The sequence below is a fragment of the Tubulanus polymorphus genome, chromosome 1 (assembly GCF_964204645.1).
Source record: "Tubulanus polymorphus chromosome 1, tnTubPoly1.2, whole genome shotgun sequence".
Taxonomy (NCBI): Eukaryota; Metazoa; Nemertea; class Palaeonemertea; order Tubulaniformes; family Tubulanidae; genus Tubulanus; species Tubulanus polymorphus.
In genome coordinates, this window is record NC_134025.1 from 9,464,230 (window position 1) to 9,483,685 (window position 19,456).

Here is a 19,456-nt window from a genome sequence, read left to right on the forward strand (position 1 = left end):
TCTGAAAAAACTTCGCTTAACAGATCTGCGATCTCGGATTAGCTTAGTTAACAGTGAGCTGCAACTTTGAAGATTTAGTCACGCGACGGTAAACACGAGCCGGGCAGTTTCATTTTAACTTTGATGAGGCCTTAATATGGAAGAAATCTTAGAAGGCTATTATAAGATTTCGGAGATCAGTGAGAAAACGTTCTTTGAAATACAAGAGCCGGTTTCAATATATCGGGGAAGTGGACCTGGTGAATATAGCTCTTATTGCCTCAAAATATGACAACAAGAATTTTATATCATTTTCGCGCACTTCCTCGATTTTAAAGCCAAATTTTGCGCGGAACAACTGTTCATGCGGGTGCCATGGGTTCATGCTTGTTAGACCCGACCAGAGATGCCGGATCGTGGCTTTTGTGTGTGAACCCGCTCTTATTATGCACGGACCAAATTTGACTCGGGCTTGATCCGTGCCAATTTGCCCTGTGCCAAATCGTACGGCTTACACTTTTCCTATAACTTCTAAACCACAGTATCGCTCGTTGATGAATGATATTAGTTTCCAAACCTCAGAATCCGAGTACATATTTTATCAGCGAAGGCAATATTTCCTCCTTCCGTCTACGGCGAAAGTATGTCAATAAAAAGTGTTTGCTTAAATCAGTAAGTGGTTCAATTCATTCATTATCACTGTACGTCAGGAATGTATCAACACTCATGCAGTTCCTGACCAAATTCTAATTGATGTTAATGATTTTTTCGGTATTCTTACTTAATAACGCCTATACGGTTTTTGGTTTTCATCATTCCGTATGAAGTACTATGGAATTATAATATCGCTTTCATTATTGATTCTAAAGCACACATTTTATTCAATCTCGTTGCTGGCCTATTTACATCATTAATTTCCGTCGCAAAAGTTTGAAATCCCTTGTGCACATACGGCGCAGATTAGGATTTTGAAACCTTTCATACCGAGGGGAACCCAATAGAAAACAACGAAATGCTCGATGTAATTTTCCGCCCCGTTCGCCCTTTCGGCTTAATTGATACATAATACGCGTTCTCAAACTTCGGAAAATTGAAAATGAACCTGTCGCACTCGCATAACAATGTAAGCTTAGTTTTATTGCACTTTCAAAGCGTAAATCTCCGGATTAGATGAATGTTCTTATGCATGGATGATTCCTTGAGTATTTATAGTGCATAGATATATATGAGAGAGTGAATGTGGGAGTTGTCGATATATGAAAACATTGCAAACTTGCACCGCTGATGATATATGCACAGGAGATTTTTTTTGCGCGCTAGATTATTCCGTTGCCCGTAATAGGTATATCACCCTGAGGAGCAGATTTACGAAATTGTCCGAGTATTTAGTTATGATAAACAAACCCCGGGGGATCTTAATGCGAAATGTTTTCGCGTCGTCGATACACTTTCTCCGGGCAATAATCTTCTTGTAATGATAGGCCCCGATGACATGAATGCTCTCTTTTATACTGGTGGAGAGAGAGCAGAGTTGAAAAATTTGTAGTGTCAAGGATTTGTTCTGGAAGTGCTCATTCGTCGTATTTACAAATGTGGTAACGTAAGAATTTCCTGTCTTTTCAGCTAATCATCTGCCTGTGATAGAAAAATTTTTTTAATCATGAACGGAATTGAATTAAGGTGAGTAAATGGAAATTTAACGTACTGTATATAGGCCTATAAATGTATTCAATCAAAAATTGATAATTGCTTGGGTTCATTTCTCGCACGACCAGTTGGTACCGAACAGTTGGCGGAAATATTTCGTCCGCTAGTTAAATGTACATGTCAGGAGAAAGCTTTCATATATATACTACAAAACAATGTTTTTATTCGCTTCAATGAATTATGCTTCGAAATTCGAAGAACGAAAAAAGAAACAGTTTTCGCGCCGGTCTGCTATAAACCTGGATAAACAGATTCCCACTGCGTGAAGAATTCTGATCAGTAAACGGGTCTCGTGCTCTCTCTCGGCAGCGCCTATGTATATGCCCCTCATATTCATTATAACTACATCGATCCCTGAAATGACTGTTAAAACGCATACCCCCACGTTCCGCGGCCAGAAAATATGTTATGTACACAACTTTCTCTCGTTTAGAAAAATATTTTTATACATCTCATTCGTATATTATAAGTCGGGCGTTGTATTACGAACACATGGTTGATATTCTCCCGGATGATGAAGTTCAAGAGAGGGGAGGTTTTTTCCTGAGCATTCTCGTGAAACGCCGCAAATCGGAACGCCGATCAAGAGCTTCGTTGTATTCGAAAATGTGCCGTAGATCAAGTCATTAATGAATAGAGAGGCGTGTTGTGTGTGTTCGATGATCACGTAAATCCGTTTATAATAATCATCGTCTGTTTTACTGAGATATCTATATGTACGGGACCAACGCGGCACCAATATAAATGCGTAATTTTGCGAACGCGAGGCTTTTACCTTTGCGATGAAAATACGCAGGAAACGGATTTTCTGTAAGCTGCTCAAATCAATTAGGTAGGAACACCTCACATATTTATCTCTGCTCTATTATGAGACTGTCGATGTTGCGTAATAGACGTTGTCGATTCAACTATGAAGGGCAGCAGCGATGGGCAGTGTGGTACTGCGCACATGATCTGCTGAAGTTCAAAAAAGCCTGAACAACACATTTAATGACAAGTAGAAGTTGAGTGGTTTGGGACAACTAGTCTCAGTACTATCAGGGGTGGATGTAAGGTGTTATTTGGGAGGGGTGCACCCCCAAAAGGGTCATACTATGTATAATTACACTGGCACCTCGGAAGAAAGCTCATTTTCCCATAAAAATTTCAGGGCAACTTGACATTGGGGGGGATCCCCTGGATCCAGCCCTGGCTTATATGTTTTATTATACATATTTTACAACCTTCATTGGCCATTTAGTTACTGCGTTTTGGTCAGTTGTATAGTCAGTTTATAACACTTTATTGCACCAATTTGTCGCTATACATTTTTGCAAATTCAACTTTTATAGGGGCTTAAGCTCGGTTCCTTTGTGCTGCGATTTAAGAGAGCGTCTTCTATCTTAAACTGGTTTCATGTGAAATCTAGTGCAAACTTGCTATATTCCGCGCCTTATCATACAGGATTAATGACGTATATCCCTGGGGGGTTTTATTGCTTGAACTTAATAGATATATCAGTATTACCATCATTCTTCATCATTTTGGACAAATTAACCGTATAGAAGATGCATGCTTCATGATCTAAGCGAAACAAAAGAACTTTCGTCGTGGTCATAGAAACCGACATAATCATGCAGAGCTACTGTCAAAATGAATTTCAAGGGGTCACACCCATTTCTTGATTTGTACGTATATAGGTGTGACAATAACTATGCGTCAGGACACCCTAACTACAGCTATATCTCTATATCTATCAGGGTGGAGTCAAGTGTGTTTGTGTCAGTTTGTACTTCACTTATGTAGATGACTGTCGATTTGTTATGATTGTTTTTCCCTGAAATTTCTGCCTGCCTGCCTGCCTACCGTGTGTGTGTGTATCCATCGTGTGTCTGTGTGTATCCATCGTATGGTAAGTCAAATGAATACTTTCCCTTTTCTGATTGAGAAAGAAGAAATTCATATGTATATATAAATATATATTTGTATATATAACTATTTGCATTAATACCTATCTATTTGCTTAAATCATCAGTTTCTGACGTGTCTAACAATATTTGCATTGTCAATTAGTTGATGAGAATTTTCTCTTTTCTCGCGTTGCTTACGATATCCGCACTTATAACGTGAATGTATTTGGGAAGCGCCGTTTTCATTAAAAAGAAAAAGAAAACTCCGTTGTTCCGTTTCATGTTATATCGATACATACATATATATTCGTGTTTCACTGTTTATCTCAAAGCATTTTTTGATGTTGCCGACAATTCCGATCGTTTCTGTTCGCAACGTTTCGTCGAACAAGTCGGTCCAACAAATCTTCATCTTTGATGTTTATGATCTTCACTGCCTTTCATCCGTTGTAGCTTCTTTAAGTGGCCGGGTTTTCAGAATGTCACTTGCTGGAAACATTGTATTCGCATCACAAGCGCCGTCCTGAGCCGTCCTTTTCTCTCTTCCGAGGATATTAGGAAAAGATTGCGCGCTCTTCTTCTGTTAATTAATTACGTGTACAAAGTAAAGATGAAAAAGACATTTTAAAGGGCAATATTAATGTTTTGACCACGGGCTTGGACAGGATAAGTCTTCATTTTTTTTCTAAATCCTTCCATGATTTTCTTTGGCCGTAGTTTTTTTTCTTTGCTTCAAAGAAGTTAATCCAACTGCAATTTGAACTGAATAAATCTTAAATTTTATATAAAATGAAATACTTTTGTATTTGTAGTAGAAAAGCCACACTCTGACGTGGAAAATAGATAATAAGTTTAAAACCCACGATATACAAAATCTGAAAGATTATTGACAGATTTTCTTTATCCAAAATGAAATCAGAAGACACAACTTTTCGATTTTAATTTTGGATTAATAGAATTCGTTTTTAATCTTTTAAAATTTTGTATACAGTGGGTTTTAAGCTTTTTTATTTAATGAAAACAAAGCAAACAGATATTTTGGTTGACCAAAAATAATTATCTTCCAAAATTTCACTGATCTAAATCCGCTGACTTAGTGGTCAGTGTACTCGCAGGAAAAATTTTCTTTACAGCACAACCAGTTTTATTGCCTCAGAAATCTTTTTGTTTTACATTCTCTCAAGCAATAGCAGTAACCGCAATGCCTAGAGTTGCCTTGTTTTGATAGTGATAATTCACGGTTGATCCTTGAAGGCCATTGACTCCCTGGTATATCCTAAGGTTTCCTCGACTGCTGTCACCAGAAACCCCTGTAATTATAAACCCTTGCCTCTCCGCCCTCTTGAAAATTGACACTTGTAGTATGGTAGGTAGAGAGCTCAGCCGCTGTGTTCATTAGTCAGTCAATTTATGTCCGTGGCATACGATAACTATTATGTTCTTGGATTTCCATCCATGCCAGAGTGAAATTACAGATTCATAAACATGCAGAAACTGGTCAGATTGTTCAGATCTCAGATATTGTCAATATTGTTTGTTACAACTGCAAAGTTGCAAATAACAAAGTAGCAAGTAAGGTAGTAAAAGCAGAAATAGAGGGGTGGCATTCATTCATTAGTGTTACATCATGGTCACCAAGCGATGAAGTTGTAAAGCTTTTGGTGGGTGGATATAACAAATATTGTAACATTTTGGAGGACCTTGCTATCTGTCATGTTCTCATCTCATTACTTCACAAAGCAATCTATTGTTGTTGGCATTGACATCAACTTTTCTAACAGGAGCTGTTGATTTCCAGAGTGGAAGGTGTAAAATGCCAGGAGCTTGGCCGCCCCTCTAAACCCTATTGTGTAGACCATAGGCGTTTTGATGGAAAAATGAGATGGTGCTTTTTCATTGTCTCTTTAACACTTTTTCATTGATAAATAAGTAGACCAGTTAATTTCTGCCAGATTTTATGCTTTTACCTGACACTTATGTGGTTCAGCAGGCATGAAAACAAATACAGTTGCAAACAATTTATTTCATTTCTAAGGTGGGAACGAGGTGTTAATTGATTCATCAGGCAGCAAACTAAGGAAAGACTAATCAGCAGGTAACTTTGAATGATTCAATGTATTAAGTGGATGTCACTGCCAGCTGTGCGGTGGAAGATGACACTATACTACTGCGTAAGTTCGAACAGCCTACAAAACAGTATTCCGCACGCTACGACAAGACAAGTCCAGCGTCGTTCTTCGATTTCCAACTAGCATCTAGGTGCTCTAGCTTCTCTATCTGTTTCGATCCCCCCCGGCGTGTCTGTTGTGTGCCAGTTGTAGTGCATCATCGTGTAGGAGGTATTCAGTTAGTCCCGTTGAACGTTCCGATTGCTGCTGCGACGTTGGTGGTGGCTGCGGCGTTAATACAGCGTCGCTGTCGCGTTTTGTATCTACCTGTCATCGTCGTTATTGTCATCGTAGCTATCATCATCATCATTGTACGTGTGTGTTCAGGCGATAATTGTACATATACACATGAAAGAATGACAGCTGATTATCTAGTGGCCTGAGAGAAAGATAGCGCTGCGACAAGAGAGAGAGAGAGAGAGAGAGAGAGAGAGAGAGAGAGAGAGAGAGAGAGAGAGAGACTAATACTACAAATATACAGCTATACTCAATCACAATCGATATAGAGAGAGAGTTTCCATTCTCATGTGCGTGTGTATTAGAGTTTTGTCGCCCGGTCAGACAGTTTGCGAACTCGTATCGCGGCAGCCTTGTTATCAACATCGTCGGTTTTCACGCGAAAACTATTAGGTTTAAATTCGGGAGACGATCTCGGGATTCTAAACGTATTGAACACATTGTGTGAACGTTGCAATCGCTGTTCTGGATTTTTCACATTTTCGATTTTTGATATAATGATGATGAATCATCTGGGAGCCACTAGGTAAGGTATATGTGTGCACATTTATGTCATGATCAATTGTGTCGATTTGATCAGAAAACAGCATGAACTTTCAATAACTGTACAATTGATATGTATGAAATTACATCATTTCCCGAAGTATCCTTAGTTTTGACAATGATCTTGTTAATTCTTGACATTTTTTGTTGTACAATGTAGTTTAGATTTACCAAAATAATTCCGAACTGAAGAAGTCTCCTTTCAGTTGATTGTTGAGTTCAGAACTTCTGGGGCCGGTTTTTTAGACTGGTATAACCTTTAACCCGCAGGTTAACTCAATTTGTTTTCAATTAAGTTAGCCCCTGGGTTATAGGTAAAACCCGTCTATAAAACCAACCCCGGAATTTTATTTCGTATTTTCAGCTTTTCTGTATATATGGTCGGTCATGTCTAGTCCGGCTATCTCATTGTATACATCAATCTTTCAATTGGTCACTTGATAAAATATGTTATGAATAATAGATACATTATTCATTGTAATCCATTGTACCTGAGTGTACTGCAGCCCTCACCGGTTCACTAATTAGGTTGGTAATGAGCGCAATTAAAATGTGCATATACAGTTACAAGCAGATTATTTGCTACTCATATTTTTGAGTTTCAATAAATGATTTCAGCGAGAATTTTATAGCGCGCAATCGATACTCGGATCCATCTGATCGTTAGAACCGTTTTCCAAATCTCGCATTTGAATCTAAGTAGCGTATGATGGTGTATTTAATGTATCAATGAAATTAGCGAATTCATTTACCACTTGGATATCATTGACACATATGCTGGCGCTGCAATGGTTTTAGTTCTAGGTTAACTAACCTCTTTCCTTCAGATAACAAAAGCAAAAGTGTAAAATCGTCGTTTGTATAACGAAATGATGAAATATGGATATGCAGATACGCCGGAGTCCGAGGAGTAGCACTTTTCATTATCGGGACTATATCTTTCAACTCGTTATGATTAGAATAAACGTAGCCATTAGGAATTCTAGTCGGATCAAATTTTGACGATTCAATCCTCCGTGATTACGACGTCGTTCAATACTTGTCTTCATATTTCGATGGTTTGTCAGTCGACTGACATCCGAGATACAGCGCTGCGCTGCTCGGATTAGTGGCCGAGATGGCCACTAAATCTCGTCCCGATAACCCTTGCACGCCTACGGGGATCATGAAAAATTAACAACGAAATTCCGCGCTGATTACAACCTGTCTAACCAATGATCATAGTTATTTCCAGCTATCCAGCGCTTATAAAACAAACGAGATTCATTTTTGCTATAGTCATAAATAACAGTACAGTAACTATAAATATAAATTCCTAATAACCAATTTCTATATCATGTCTTAAGACAATATTTAGTTAACTTATCAGTTATTGTCCTTCCAAAGTTTATTATGTATGTCTTGGCTTGGTCGTTCAGTTTCATTAAGGTCGACTGCATGTATTCATCGGATGATGTGGTGATTTTAATAAGAAGTACAAAACGTTTGTTGAAAATGTCCCGATATATGGACAGTGATATTTTTATGACGATGATGATGATGATGCAATCAAGATCTTACGTGATGTCGGCCGAGCCCCCGGATCACTTTGGGGGATGTATAGATTATACTTGCTTCATGCCTCACCGATCCTTAGAGATTGTCGATGATGCGACTACTTATTTGATTCCGTTTCTGAGAGGTCATCGCCGCGCTATCCGCGGAATAAAACATCACCAGGAATTGTGTACCGTCATTAATGTTTCACCATCAGCATTTCCTGTGTCGACAAGTTCCCCAGTTGGCGCCTTGTCTTCGAACCGGAATCGCATACAAATCTCGAGCAATTTGGTCGTCGGCAAAAAAAAAAAAATGTTGATCTAAAAAAATGCGCGCAGACAGAGCTATCGCATGGTACTGTTTTAGAAAATGTGATTCAGAGCTTCTACCGTTTTGAAGAAAATTGGCAAAATGTTTGATTGATCATCGAGATCTCAGAATTATGCATATTTTGAATTTTAGACTAATTACTAATGGATCAGGATTTCTGATAGACTGTCATTATGGTAAACCAACTGATTGATACGTACGTAACAATTTGGGGTTTTTAAAAGACTAAACCACCAGAAGTTTCTCCTCAATGAGACGATTAGATACACAATATCCGTGTAAGATGAAAAAAGAGGGAAATCCCACTATAAATTCAAATGTGATTCAGTACGCCTGATGATGGCTAATTAGTATTTAGCCGAAAATTTGCACGAAATATACATCTTATTCACCTCAGAACTTTTCATTTTTGGCGGAATTTATAGCGGGATTTCTCCAATGTTAGCTTATAGCTGCATCGTGATGATCATGGTAGCGATTTGCCTACTAGGTCGATATACTTCTTATATTTCCTCGTCGTTGAACTGCTTTCGTTCAAGCGCTTCTTACAAAAACGGGAATTCTCAGAAAGTGCAATAGTACCGCTACAAAAATGGGCGCCGTATCGCCGGGCGATGTCATAATTAAGGAAAACGTGATGAAAGAATAATGTTGAATCGTGTCGCCGTAGAAAAAAAGACTTAGAGAGAGAGAAAGGCACAAAACTCGCTTTTCGACATCGATTTTGATAACGTTGTGTCTCTCTCGACAAATAAGTCATTTGTGCGACTTCGCATTCGTAATCAAGAGAACCGTATACGCAATTTAGCGAAGACTTATTAGTTCTTACATCGGCAGTCAGTCGCGATCGTGACAACTCTACGAAACTACGTGAAAGGTTTCGCTGATGTTAAAAGTCGCTTCGTTTTTTTTAGCGTTTCCCCGGCGCAGCTATAAAGGAACGGCGCGCTGAGCTTTTGAAATTTCGTTCGCGAGATTCGCTTCGTGATTTCTTTTTTCTCGACGGTTTTAAACGGTGTAAAAAGGGCAAGGGTTCATTCAGTGTCGCCTTTGTAATCTCGCTTTTTTTTGCCTGTGGTATTTCGCGATATTGCTATTTCCGTATAAACGTATCGATATAATACTAACGCGTCCGTATTTTAAGGATCTAATATTAGACGCGGCGACTCAATGCCTTAATGCGAATCGAGCACTTAATTTGCGTAGTGACAAATCTCTCGCTATTAATTTAATAGAATCTAACTACGAGTGGCACTCCGACACTGTTAACGGACGCGGCGATGGCGCAGTGAGATTTTCTCATCCTTGGCCTCCGAGCCGTCCGTACTGTAACAATATGTATTGATTTGATACGTTAGCGACGCGCGCACGATCGATAATCAGTTTTAATTCATTGATCGATCCCTTCGGACTGATAGTATTAAGTTCATGCCATATAAGCTATATCTATTATGCGTATTTATATGTACATGATAATGGATGGGGTGCACAGAGGATTCCCATTGTCGTTGCTAGGGAAAGCGTACGCACGTAAATATTTGCATCTCGCTGATATTTGATTTAAGTTAGTATCTTAGGTTCATCCATCAATTTCAAGATGATGTTCATTCGGCTTCGTCTTATACTTATTCAATCATCAGGTTCAAGAACGTTTTTTTTTTTTTTTTAATGCCATAAAAACCGTTACAATAATGTTTATATGCATTGGTACCTAGTATGAGTTATTTATGAGGATCTGTGTCAGTCGTTTTGCACTACGTCGTCGATATTAGCATTAAAAATAACAATCTCCTGATGAATATTGGTGTTTATTTTTGATCGAATATATTTCGTAACTCATATTCTATATTTGATGGATTTCAATAATTATTTTTTCGAGGATGTTGTGCGCTTCTTCATCGATACATCGGGGCTAGACTGTGTGTCAATCCAATATTCGACATATTCAAATCCAAAGTAACTTTATTGATCCTGGATATTATATGGTTCATATTATATAATTTATCGTCGACAATATTATATATACATTTAGATATCAAAAATTAATAAAGACTAGTTTTTATGAATTTTTGGCGATATACGGTATGCGTTATTTTTTACGAGGAATCAATAAACTTTCGAGTTCGTTTTCCCGTTCAAGTTCGTTGCGTGAGAGAATGATGACGTAGTTTGCCGCTTCGCTCTGAAACGACGAAACGTGACAAAACTCATATTAAATCAACTGTTCGGAGAGCAGGAGAGCGCCGCTGGTTCGTTTGATGATAAATGCATTGCCTACTTTTAAATTTGAACTGATTTATGAGCTCGCGGGCAAAGATGTAAATTCGTCTGCCGCAGCCGTCATCATCGCGCGATTTATATCCCGTTTCAAATTCGCGGTGAATCTCGTAGCACGGTTGATAAATTTTTCGAAGGTTGTTTCCGTGTATCGGTGCGATTTATCTTGCTCGTAACTGTGATCAGTCTTTTGCAAACCGTATAAAACGTAAACAGGTGCCGGGACCCGGAGCTGCTAACTAATTTGTGACTATTTCGTCCCGAAAAATACTGATTTCATTTGTTAAACACTCATACAGAAATGTTCGAGATGTTACTGATGGTCGTAACTTAGCTGATAATTTGAACATTTTCTATCATATCTCAATGAAATGTTACTGAAAAAATTTGACTTGTTGCTGATAGTGCTTAGCAGAGGTTCTGCAGCCCTGGATTGTATGATAAAAACCCGTTATATGCATATACGAAGATTAAAGATTAAAAACCTAATTCATCATAGAAAATCAAAACTTGTGAAGACATGACATTCTGGACTCTACCTGAGATCATCACCGGGTGTTCTACAGGAAATTTGTTATTAATCCTAACTTTGTATGTAGTGGATTTCGATCACATTATCCACTGCATCTAGTCTGGTTATCATTGCGTATTATTGACCTTTTTTGCCATTTCTTATTTTTCAGTAATAATAACAACAACAATAATAAAACAGTGTTCAACGCGATGAGTACTTCATTGGATAAACGCGAGCCAGATTCGGACACCATTAAAATGTTCGTCGGACAAATACCGAGGTCGATGGACGAGAACGACCTGCGAAAAATGTTCGAGGATTATGGCCAAGTTTACCAACTGACCGTGTTACGGGATAAAGCCACCGGTCAGAGTAAAGGTAGGTCCGATTTCTAATCCGTCACCGGGCGGCTACGATTTCACAGCCTGAAATTCATGTACTTATCGAAAATTGATCGCATCGGAAGTAAGCCTGTCTGTTTTCAAGAATCCTGCCACTGATTTTGATACTTCGCAAAATCGATTCTTTTCATTTATATAAAACTCCATCAGGGAAACGGAATAGAGATTTAGTGATGAAAGCAGTCTTAAATCTATATTTGTTTTTTTTTCTTATTTCCATTTCATGTCCAGATTTTAGCGTAGCGTCTCTGTATTGATTTTTGATATCCTCAAAGTGACTGCCTCTGATCGCAACCCTATGTTTATCCCATGTATGAAGATCCATTAACTCTTGTTGTCCGTTGTCTGTTGAGTGAAGGATCACATTCTGCCTTGGTCAATCAATGTCAGGCCGATAGCTGTTGGCATTAATGCGGTTTTGCTGCAAACAACATTATTCTTTCTTTTCCCCAGATATCCGAAGATTTGTATTTCGTGCATGAAACTAGATAGCAATACGATAGCGCATCTTAAAAGCATTTGTCGCGGATTTTGTATTTACACAACGAAGGACACCTTTCTTTCTGAGTCGAATATCCTCTCTCCTCGCTTCTAGTTTATCCGTCTTTCCATCGTCATTATCCAGGGTCACTTACGTCGTTATATCTTGCGACTCTTTTTTCGACGGTATTTTATTTGCCAAAAAGCTTTTGGTAGTGCCAGAACTTCTGATCACACACAAAGTAGGCGCATATAACCGGAAGAAGCATCTTTACCCCAAACATTATGCCTCGTCCGTCGTAAATTTTGCTAACTATCAAAGACTTTCCCTACGAAATCATAAAGAACTGTAATGGTTTGCTGCTGGCTGTATATCTAGTGTATGTACCATATGTGATTATTTCCTGATGCGAGGAATTTTCTATTGGCGTCTCCATTTTTGTGTGTTTGCATGTTGATGGGATCTCTACGTCGATGGTTGACAGAGGGAACTGGTATGCTGATCTGGCTGATTTCCGGTTAAGTCATCAAGAATGCCAAATGATTTGCTCGGCGGCCAGGTTGGCGTGCTTTAATTGTACGCTGGCAGAAATCAGGAAATGGTGTCTAATGGGATTTCTGCCACGGTACACATGTTTCTGCATCCAATCTTGTCCGGTGCTGGCAACAGAGAGCAAAGTTCAGTTTGTCGTAGTGTTTTGTAAACGGTATTGACATAAATCGCGCTGCGGCCCTTATTTGTTCCACGGTATCGAAACAGATGAGATTCATTGCCGCGATCAGCAAACATTTCAGCGCTCGGCAATGGTCGATTTTATTGATTGTCCACTTAAAAGTCTGCCGTTCTAAGGAGGAATCCAGGCATTGACGTCGAATTTATTGCATCTTCATGTCTATTCCACATACCTTTTACGACTTCGTCGTCGCATTGTCAGATTTCTGTGTGTACTGCAGGAAGTGATAAGATTTCTTTTAAAAAACCGTCTCCATAATTTCAGAAATGTACATTATTAGCGGCGATCACATGGAGACGATTTCGCCCGGAACATATTGGCACGGATCAGGCCGGATTTCGCCCGTGCCTAATTTGAAAGGGCATTCACGGGTAAACGACTCACTCGATACCAAATAATGCTAAAAAAAGCGAAGTGAGTCACTTTCCGAACCAATTCAAACGCGATAATTTGACCCGTACTAAAATTTGGCTCGGGCCTGGTGTGATATTTTTGGTTGGGCCAAATGTGGCATGGGCCCATTTGGCACCCATGTGAACTGTTGTTCGGCACAAATTTAGCTCGGCTAAAAAGGCTTGTATGATCCTGGCTAATATTCCATTGTAGAATTATGTAGTAAATCTTATAAACCATAATCATTTTCCCTTAAAACAGCGGTATGAAGGTCATTTAAGATAGCATGTCTTCAGCATTTACATTAAGTCCTTAGATCGTTCTATTAATGCGAGTCACTTATGTTTAATTCATGTTTTACTTATATTGCCGATAAGCCTGTCTTGTTAGGATCAGGTAATGGTATTAGGCAGTTCGGTACTGCGGGATGACAAACTAGCATTATGTCATGTCCAACTTCCTGCGTTAATGGATGGTAATGATGAACTGAGGGCAGCTGTTAATTCGCTCGCCGTTTCTCTCATCTTGGCTCCTCACTCACTTTACTGGCTGTTTCATTGAGATGCGCTCATTATCTCTGTAGTTGAGAGGTTCCATCGCAATCAAGCTACCTTAACCCTAATTCCGGGACCAAATTCTCGTCAGTCAAGGCTCAGTGCAATAAAGTCTTCATTTATCACAATTGTTTATTCGACGGACGCGTCGTACCTGGTCTGGAACAATCATTCGAGGACGTGTCGCTTCGCCGTTGACCGAGACCTTCCTGCCAATGGGTGATCATGACTCAGTATTAATTAAAAGATCAGGTGGGCGAGAACCAGATTACGGTATGGACTACGGTAGGAGTGGTCAAGCTCTACTCGAGTTATGACGCCGTGGTACGTGCGGGATAGGCGAACAACCAATATTCTTATTTGATCAGATTAAAGATTTACAATTCGAATTGGAATCCGATCGCGTTCGTTCGACGCGTACGCTGTCAATGTCTCAGCGGGTTTTTCATCGCTACGATGAGCAATACTAATTAATGTTTGCATTATTTCATGCCAAGTTTTATCCGTTTAATTACGAGATAGCAGCGTGGCATCGATTGCGTACGATTGCATACAAAAACACAAATCGTGGTCTATGTGTTCATTGATGGATGTAAACTCGGTTGAACTGGAAGGATTTCGTTTTCATTGAACTCCTGTGTTTCGCAGAAGACGGACACGTGTCCGCAGATAGATTACTGACTCCGACGTTGACTAGTCCACCGCATAACGACCATCCGTCTCTTCCAGTAAAACGATTTGAAGTCTATATTTCGAAAAAAGTGTCCAGTTGGAAAAGTGATCTCCGCAGTTGAAGGGGAAATCGATATACGCCTTGCATCTGAACGTCGCCGCGGTTAGCCGCATTGCCATGAAATATTGAAATTCAGAGCGATGAAGAACTGAAAGGAATTAGTACGATTGAATATTCATGACCATATTACGTATATTTACGGAAGATTCAGCTTATCAAACACATCTGTTATTCAAATTGATTAGTCTCTGAAGCTCATCCCTACATACCAGCTATCCAGACATATAGTTCTTGTTTCTGGTGGTTTTGGATTGAGGGGACGTGTTTTTTTTTTGTTTTTTTTTTTTAGCTCGTGTTAACGTATGTTATCTCTCTTTTTTCTTCTTCTTTGCAGGTTGTTGTTTTGTTACGTTTTACACAAGAGATGCTGCAATGAACGCGCAGCGCGATTTACATAATCTAAAAACATTAGCTGGGGTAAGTGTACGAAATTCCGTGCTGTAGAATTCTTTTTTTTGTAATCAAGATAAAGCGCGATATGTGAAATGGTAAGAAGTTAAAAGCCTGATTGGGTCCTGATTGGATGGGGTCCATTCTATAGAGATTTGATGATAATAATAATTTTATTTCCACAACATGTCATAAAAAGATATACGAGAATATACAAATATGAAATATTTTAATATAATATTGAAATATACTTTACGAATGCTTGCACTCCACCCAGCAATTGAGTACTTCCATTTTCATGTCCTTTTCGAATTCGATATAGACCGACTATTATTATCAACAATGATGTTATTTTTTCCGATGGCCTGTGTAAAAAATGCCCTGCATTAACGAAATGATTTTGTTGGAAAAGTGTACCTGATAGATATTGTCACAATAGTTGGGGAATGACCATCGCGTAACGCGATATTTTCACTATGATTCCACACGGCCTCACCATGGGTAAACTAACCTATTATTATCATCGTCATCATCATCATCATCAGCATTGCAAAGAATCATGATGAATATCGTGTATACATGGTGTGATGCTAGTAATTAAACCACACCCATTGTATATGATGTATACACCCAATACACTCTCTCGTACCAAATGCTTATAAATACTATAAAATCTATATCGACATATTTTTGAAAAGGAATCGCCTTTGATCTGAAAACGGTAGAACAGTTGAGATTGGTTCACGAGTATTGGATATATGTTCAAAAAATATGGGAGGGGTCGTTGACTGTGTATATTCAGGTGTTTGTTACCGGAAATTTTTTTCTTGAAAAGTGCTTCGTTTTACGTTTTACTAAGTATACATGTCGTATACTGTTCTCCACTTAACAATGGTTAACGCTTAACCACCAGATAGCTGGCCTGATAGTAATAAAAACTCGTTTGAAGATAATCGTATTTTCATTTAACTTGAATGATGTAACGATAAGGAAATGACGGGGATTCCTGGGAGTCTCAGAAAGCAAGCGTGCTAGTCCAGTTGATCAATAGATCTAGTCCATTTTGGCCAGTGTTTTTGCAGCTTGTCGTATGCGTAACAGCTAGAATTTTGGCTATATCTTTTTGGCTTGATACATTGCCCACCTGATGGATCCCCGGTTGCCTGAAGAGGAATCCTCAACTGCCAGAGTCGTTATTAGCTTCCGACGAACACCACGTATAGGTGAAACTCTGGTCCACGATGTTGGTCATTCATAAGTGTGTCTCATGAGATGTGATGGATTAATCAACTCGACTCGTGTTGTCAGCCAAGCGCAATGAAATCTGTAATCTACAAGTGCGCATGAATCTATATAAACTAGTCATCAGTTCCCGAGTTCTCCATGCGAGATGTTCTAGTACAATAACCATTAGTACGAAAGGTATGGAGCCCCTTACGCCGTTCAAAGCTCGAAACTCTGATGGAATATCCGTCTGGCGACGAGATTCTTTACGCTTAAATGATTCGGCGCGTTTGATTTGGTTCGCGAATGATGTCATAACTCGATCGTGTAATATCGATACGTAAGCCTCGTTTGAATACGTCCGCGGTTTCTACTTAACCGCGTCGTCATCGTAGTGAATCCGGTGCGTGATTCGGAATATTGCCTCCCAGTGAAAACATTGCCGAGAATATAATACACCAGAGCGACTGGTAATATTGAGGTCATTTGGTCGGAATGGTGGATGGGTGCATCGATATTTCAAATCTCAGAGTCAGAGTAGTAGCGAATGTGTCCGCTGTGTCAATGAATAGTCCGAGTGCTTTCGATCATTTTTCTTTAAAAACAGATCCGGAGATTGTTCAGTTCTTTCTCGTTAAAAAATGTAGACCACGCATCTGAGTCGCCATTTAATACCCACCCGTGTAGGTTTCCCTCATCTCCTGTCGACCTGTAACGTTGGATAGGTGTATGATTTATGTACGACGTTTCGGTTCTACATCCTTACCTTACACAGTTTCATTTTACTGTTGCGGGCTTATCATAAGAAACTTGCTTTGTATCGGTGGCTTTCCTATGATATTAATAGTTTAGTATATTTTCACTGCACTCTCTTACCCTGTGCCCTGATACGACAAAGAGGAAAAAGTCTTTGCAGAGAAAAATGCGTATTTAGTTATGGAGGCAGCTATTGTTTATTCTGTAAGCTTTTGAGGATATTAGATGAAGTAAAAAAATATCCATCGCTTTATTTTATTGGAATGCCACACCCAAAGCCCAAATCCATAGATCAGTTATTCAGACGAAATTTTGCAAAAAGTGCCCAAGTATTCTTCTTTCTATTTACTTACCAAGTGTAATTAGAATTTTATTTCAAAATTTTTTCGAAAAAAAAGTTCCTGATCAAATGCACTCGAAAGAATCGTTCAAAAAATATTTTCCAATTCTTATCGACCAAACAAATACGCTTCGGCGTTTTCTTTGTTCCGTCAAGCTGCCGTACAGGGGTACCTCTCCAGAAGTAAAGTGTCGTTCAACTGCAGACTGTATCGATAAAATAAACAACCATCGCAGACGTGTGTGCATCGTGATGTGCATAGCTCTGACTGGTGGTTGTTACCCATTGCTGAATTGCTCATCACTAGATGACCGATCCCGATTTGATGTCTCGTGCATTTATTGGACGTCCCAGTAAACGCAAACGAGGTGATAAATTCGTGTACGGCTCGTTCCGGGCACACGCCATTCAAGCGTTCTCGTACATTGATGCGTTGATAAAAAGAGATGAAAAAATGAAGCTTTGGTTGCGTCTAATGGCCTGAAATTAGTTCGAATATAGCAAGTATTTCTAAATCGTGAAATAGGGATTGACCCTGTTATTTATTTAGTTGGTTGTATTTGACGTTTGATTTGTCCCTTACAAACCCATCACACCTGCCAGGCGAAACGGGGTTTGATATGAAATCGGAAATCAAAGTACGGATAAAGTTGTGCGATCGGCGGTCGAATATATGTCATTTTTTGTTTAAATCGAAGTTCATAACACTGGAAATTTCAGTTTCTTCAAACAATCCAAGTTAGCCTTGTCAATGAAAGTTAATTCAGCCCCTGATGAAAATTAGTTCGCTTGGTTGAACTGATGAGAATATTGGATGTTCTGCGTTCCTGTCCGATGCTCACATGCTTTCCGGAATTAATTTCTATCTTCCATGATTAAACGATACTTAACGATGCTTTATAGTTTAGATATTCTAATGTTAAGTCGATTACCTTCGTTTATGGTATTATGAGCAACAACAGATTTGTTGACTGTGGCGCTGTGTGTGTGTGTGTGTGTGTGTATGTATAGTTCTCGTCTTGTTATTCTGTCGTGTCGGCTCCGGCTTTGCCACCAATGAATTGATTACGCACGTTTTCGCACGTTTTCTCTTTGTAAAAATTAAATAAACATGCAATTTGCATGTCATTTCTTCTCGGTAGCCGATGAAGATGAGACCGACAGCCATCGATGATATTAACGCACTTAGTAAGGCTCATCGTGGTTGCCGCGTTGTGCGCCGCCGCTGCACGGTCGCTGCTCACTGCGTGTTAGCAGTGTATTAACCTTACCATCGGAAATTTGATTTGACACATAAACATCGACGAGAAAAATTGGCCAAATTTGCACTCGACGACGTAAAGAAACAAATCTCGTAGCGCAGACCCGCCATCGGAAGAAATTACGATCTCAATATCAAGTTGATTTTGTCGATAACGATATTTGAATAGAACTCGAAGTTGTTTTAATGTAATATTCATTAGTTGCTGCATGCGGCGTTTGAGATATTTTCTAAACGAAGGCAGCGCAAATGAGTTAATCCCGAAGCCTATGGACAGTGAACAGAACAGATGTGGAATTTTCTCATAGAAGCGGGAATGTTTTTATGGATTTTCCTAATCGAGGTTGACATCAACGATGCTGACATGTGCGTTTCATACCATCTGGAAGTGATAATCTGAACAGCACTGCACATGCCTGAAGAGACTGTCTGAATCTACTAGTAGATACTTTTGTCAACAGGCCATTCAGGTTACTGGTACATTGTGCCATGTGTTGCCGTGATAGATTAGTCCAACAATAAAGTATTGTCACATCCAGAAGATAACTCCCTGGTGGTACTATGGTCAACTGATAAGTGCTTATTATGGGTACAAGCTGTGCCGAAATAATTGCTAGTATTCAAAGCTATCGATTTGCTTGATCTCGACAGCACCTTGATCTCTCGCATAATCTTTATACCAGAGTCGATTTTAGAGTGTCTAGGCTAAGGTGAAAAAAACGGAATCCAATGAATTTGCATTTGTTAAATAATAAATGCCCACAAGATCGCCGGGTTTCAATCCGTTATTCCAGATTTACCTACTGGGAATAATTTGCCTGCCTGATGCTGATTCAGATGAATGTAGGTAAGAATCCCCCTGTAAAATCCCCCCGGTAAATATCCCCCCCCCCCCCCCGGTAAAATCCCACACGGTAAAAATCTCCCCAATTTCAGTTTTCTATCAA

At 39.3% G+C, this 19,456-nt stretch overlaps 1 protein-coding gene across 1 annotated transcript in view; it reads left to right on the top strand.

The window, feature by feature from the left end:
• Positions 1–6,441: 6,441 nt before the first annotated feature.
• Positions 6,442–19,456, top strand: part of LOC141915546 (CUGBP Elav-like family member 1-A) — a 35,104-nt gene continuing 22,089 nt past the window's right edge. Inside the window, 3 exon segments of the mRNA XM_074807113.1 lie at positions 6,442–6,506; positions 11,353–11,561; positions 14,873–14,955. Coding sequence (XP_074663214.1) covers positions 6,478–6,506; positions 11,353–11,561; positions 14,873–14,955 — 321 coding nt within the window. The 5' untranslated portion in view covers positions 6,442–6,477.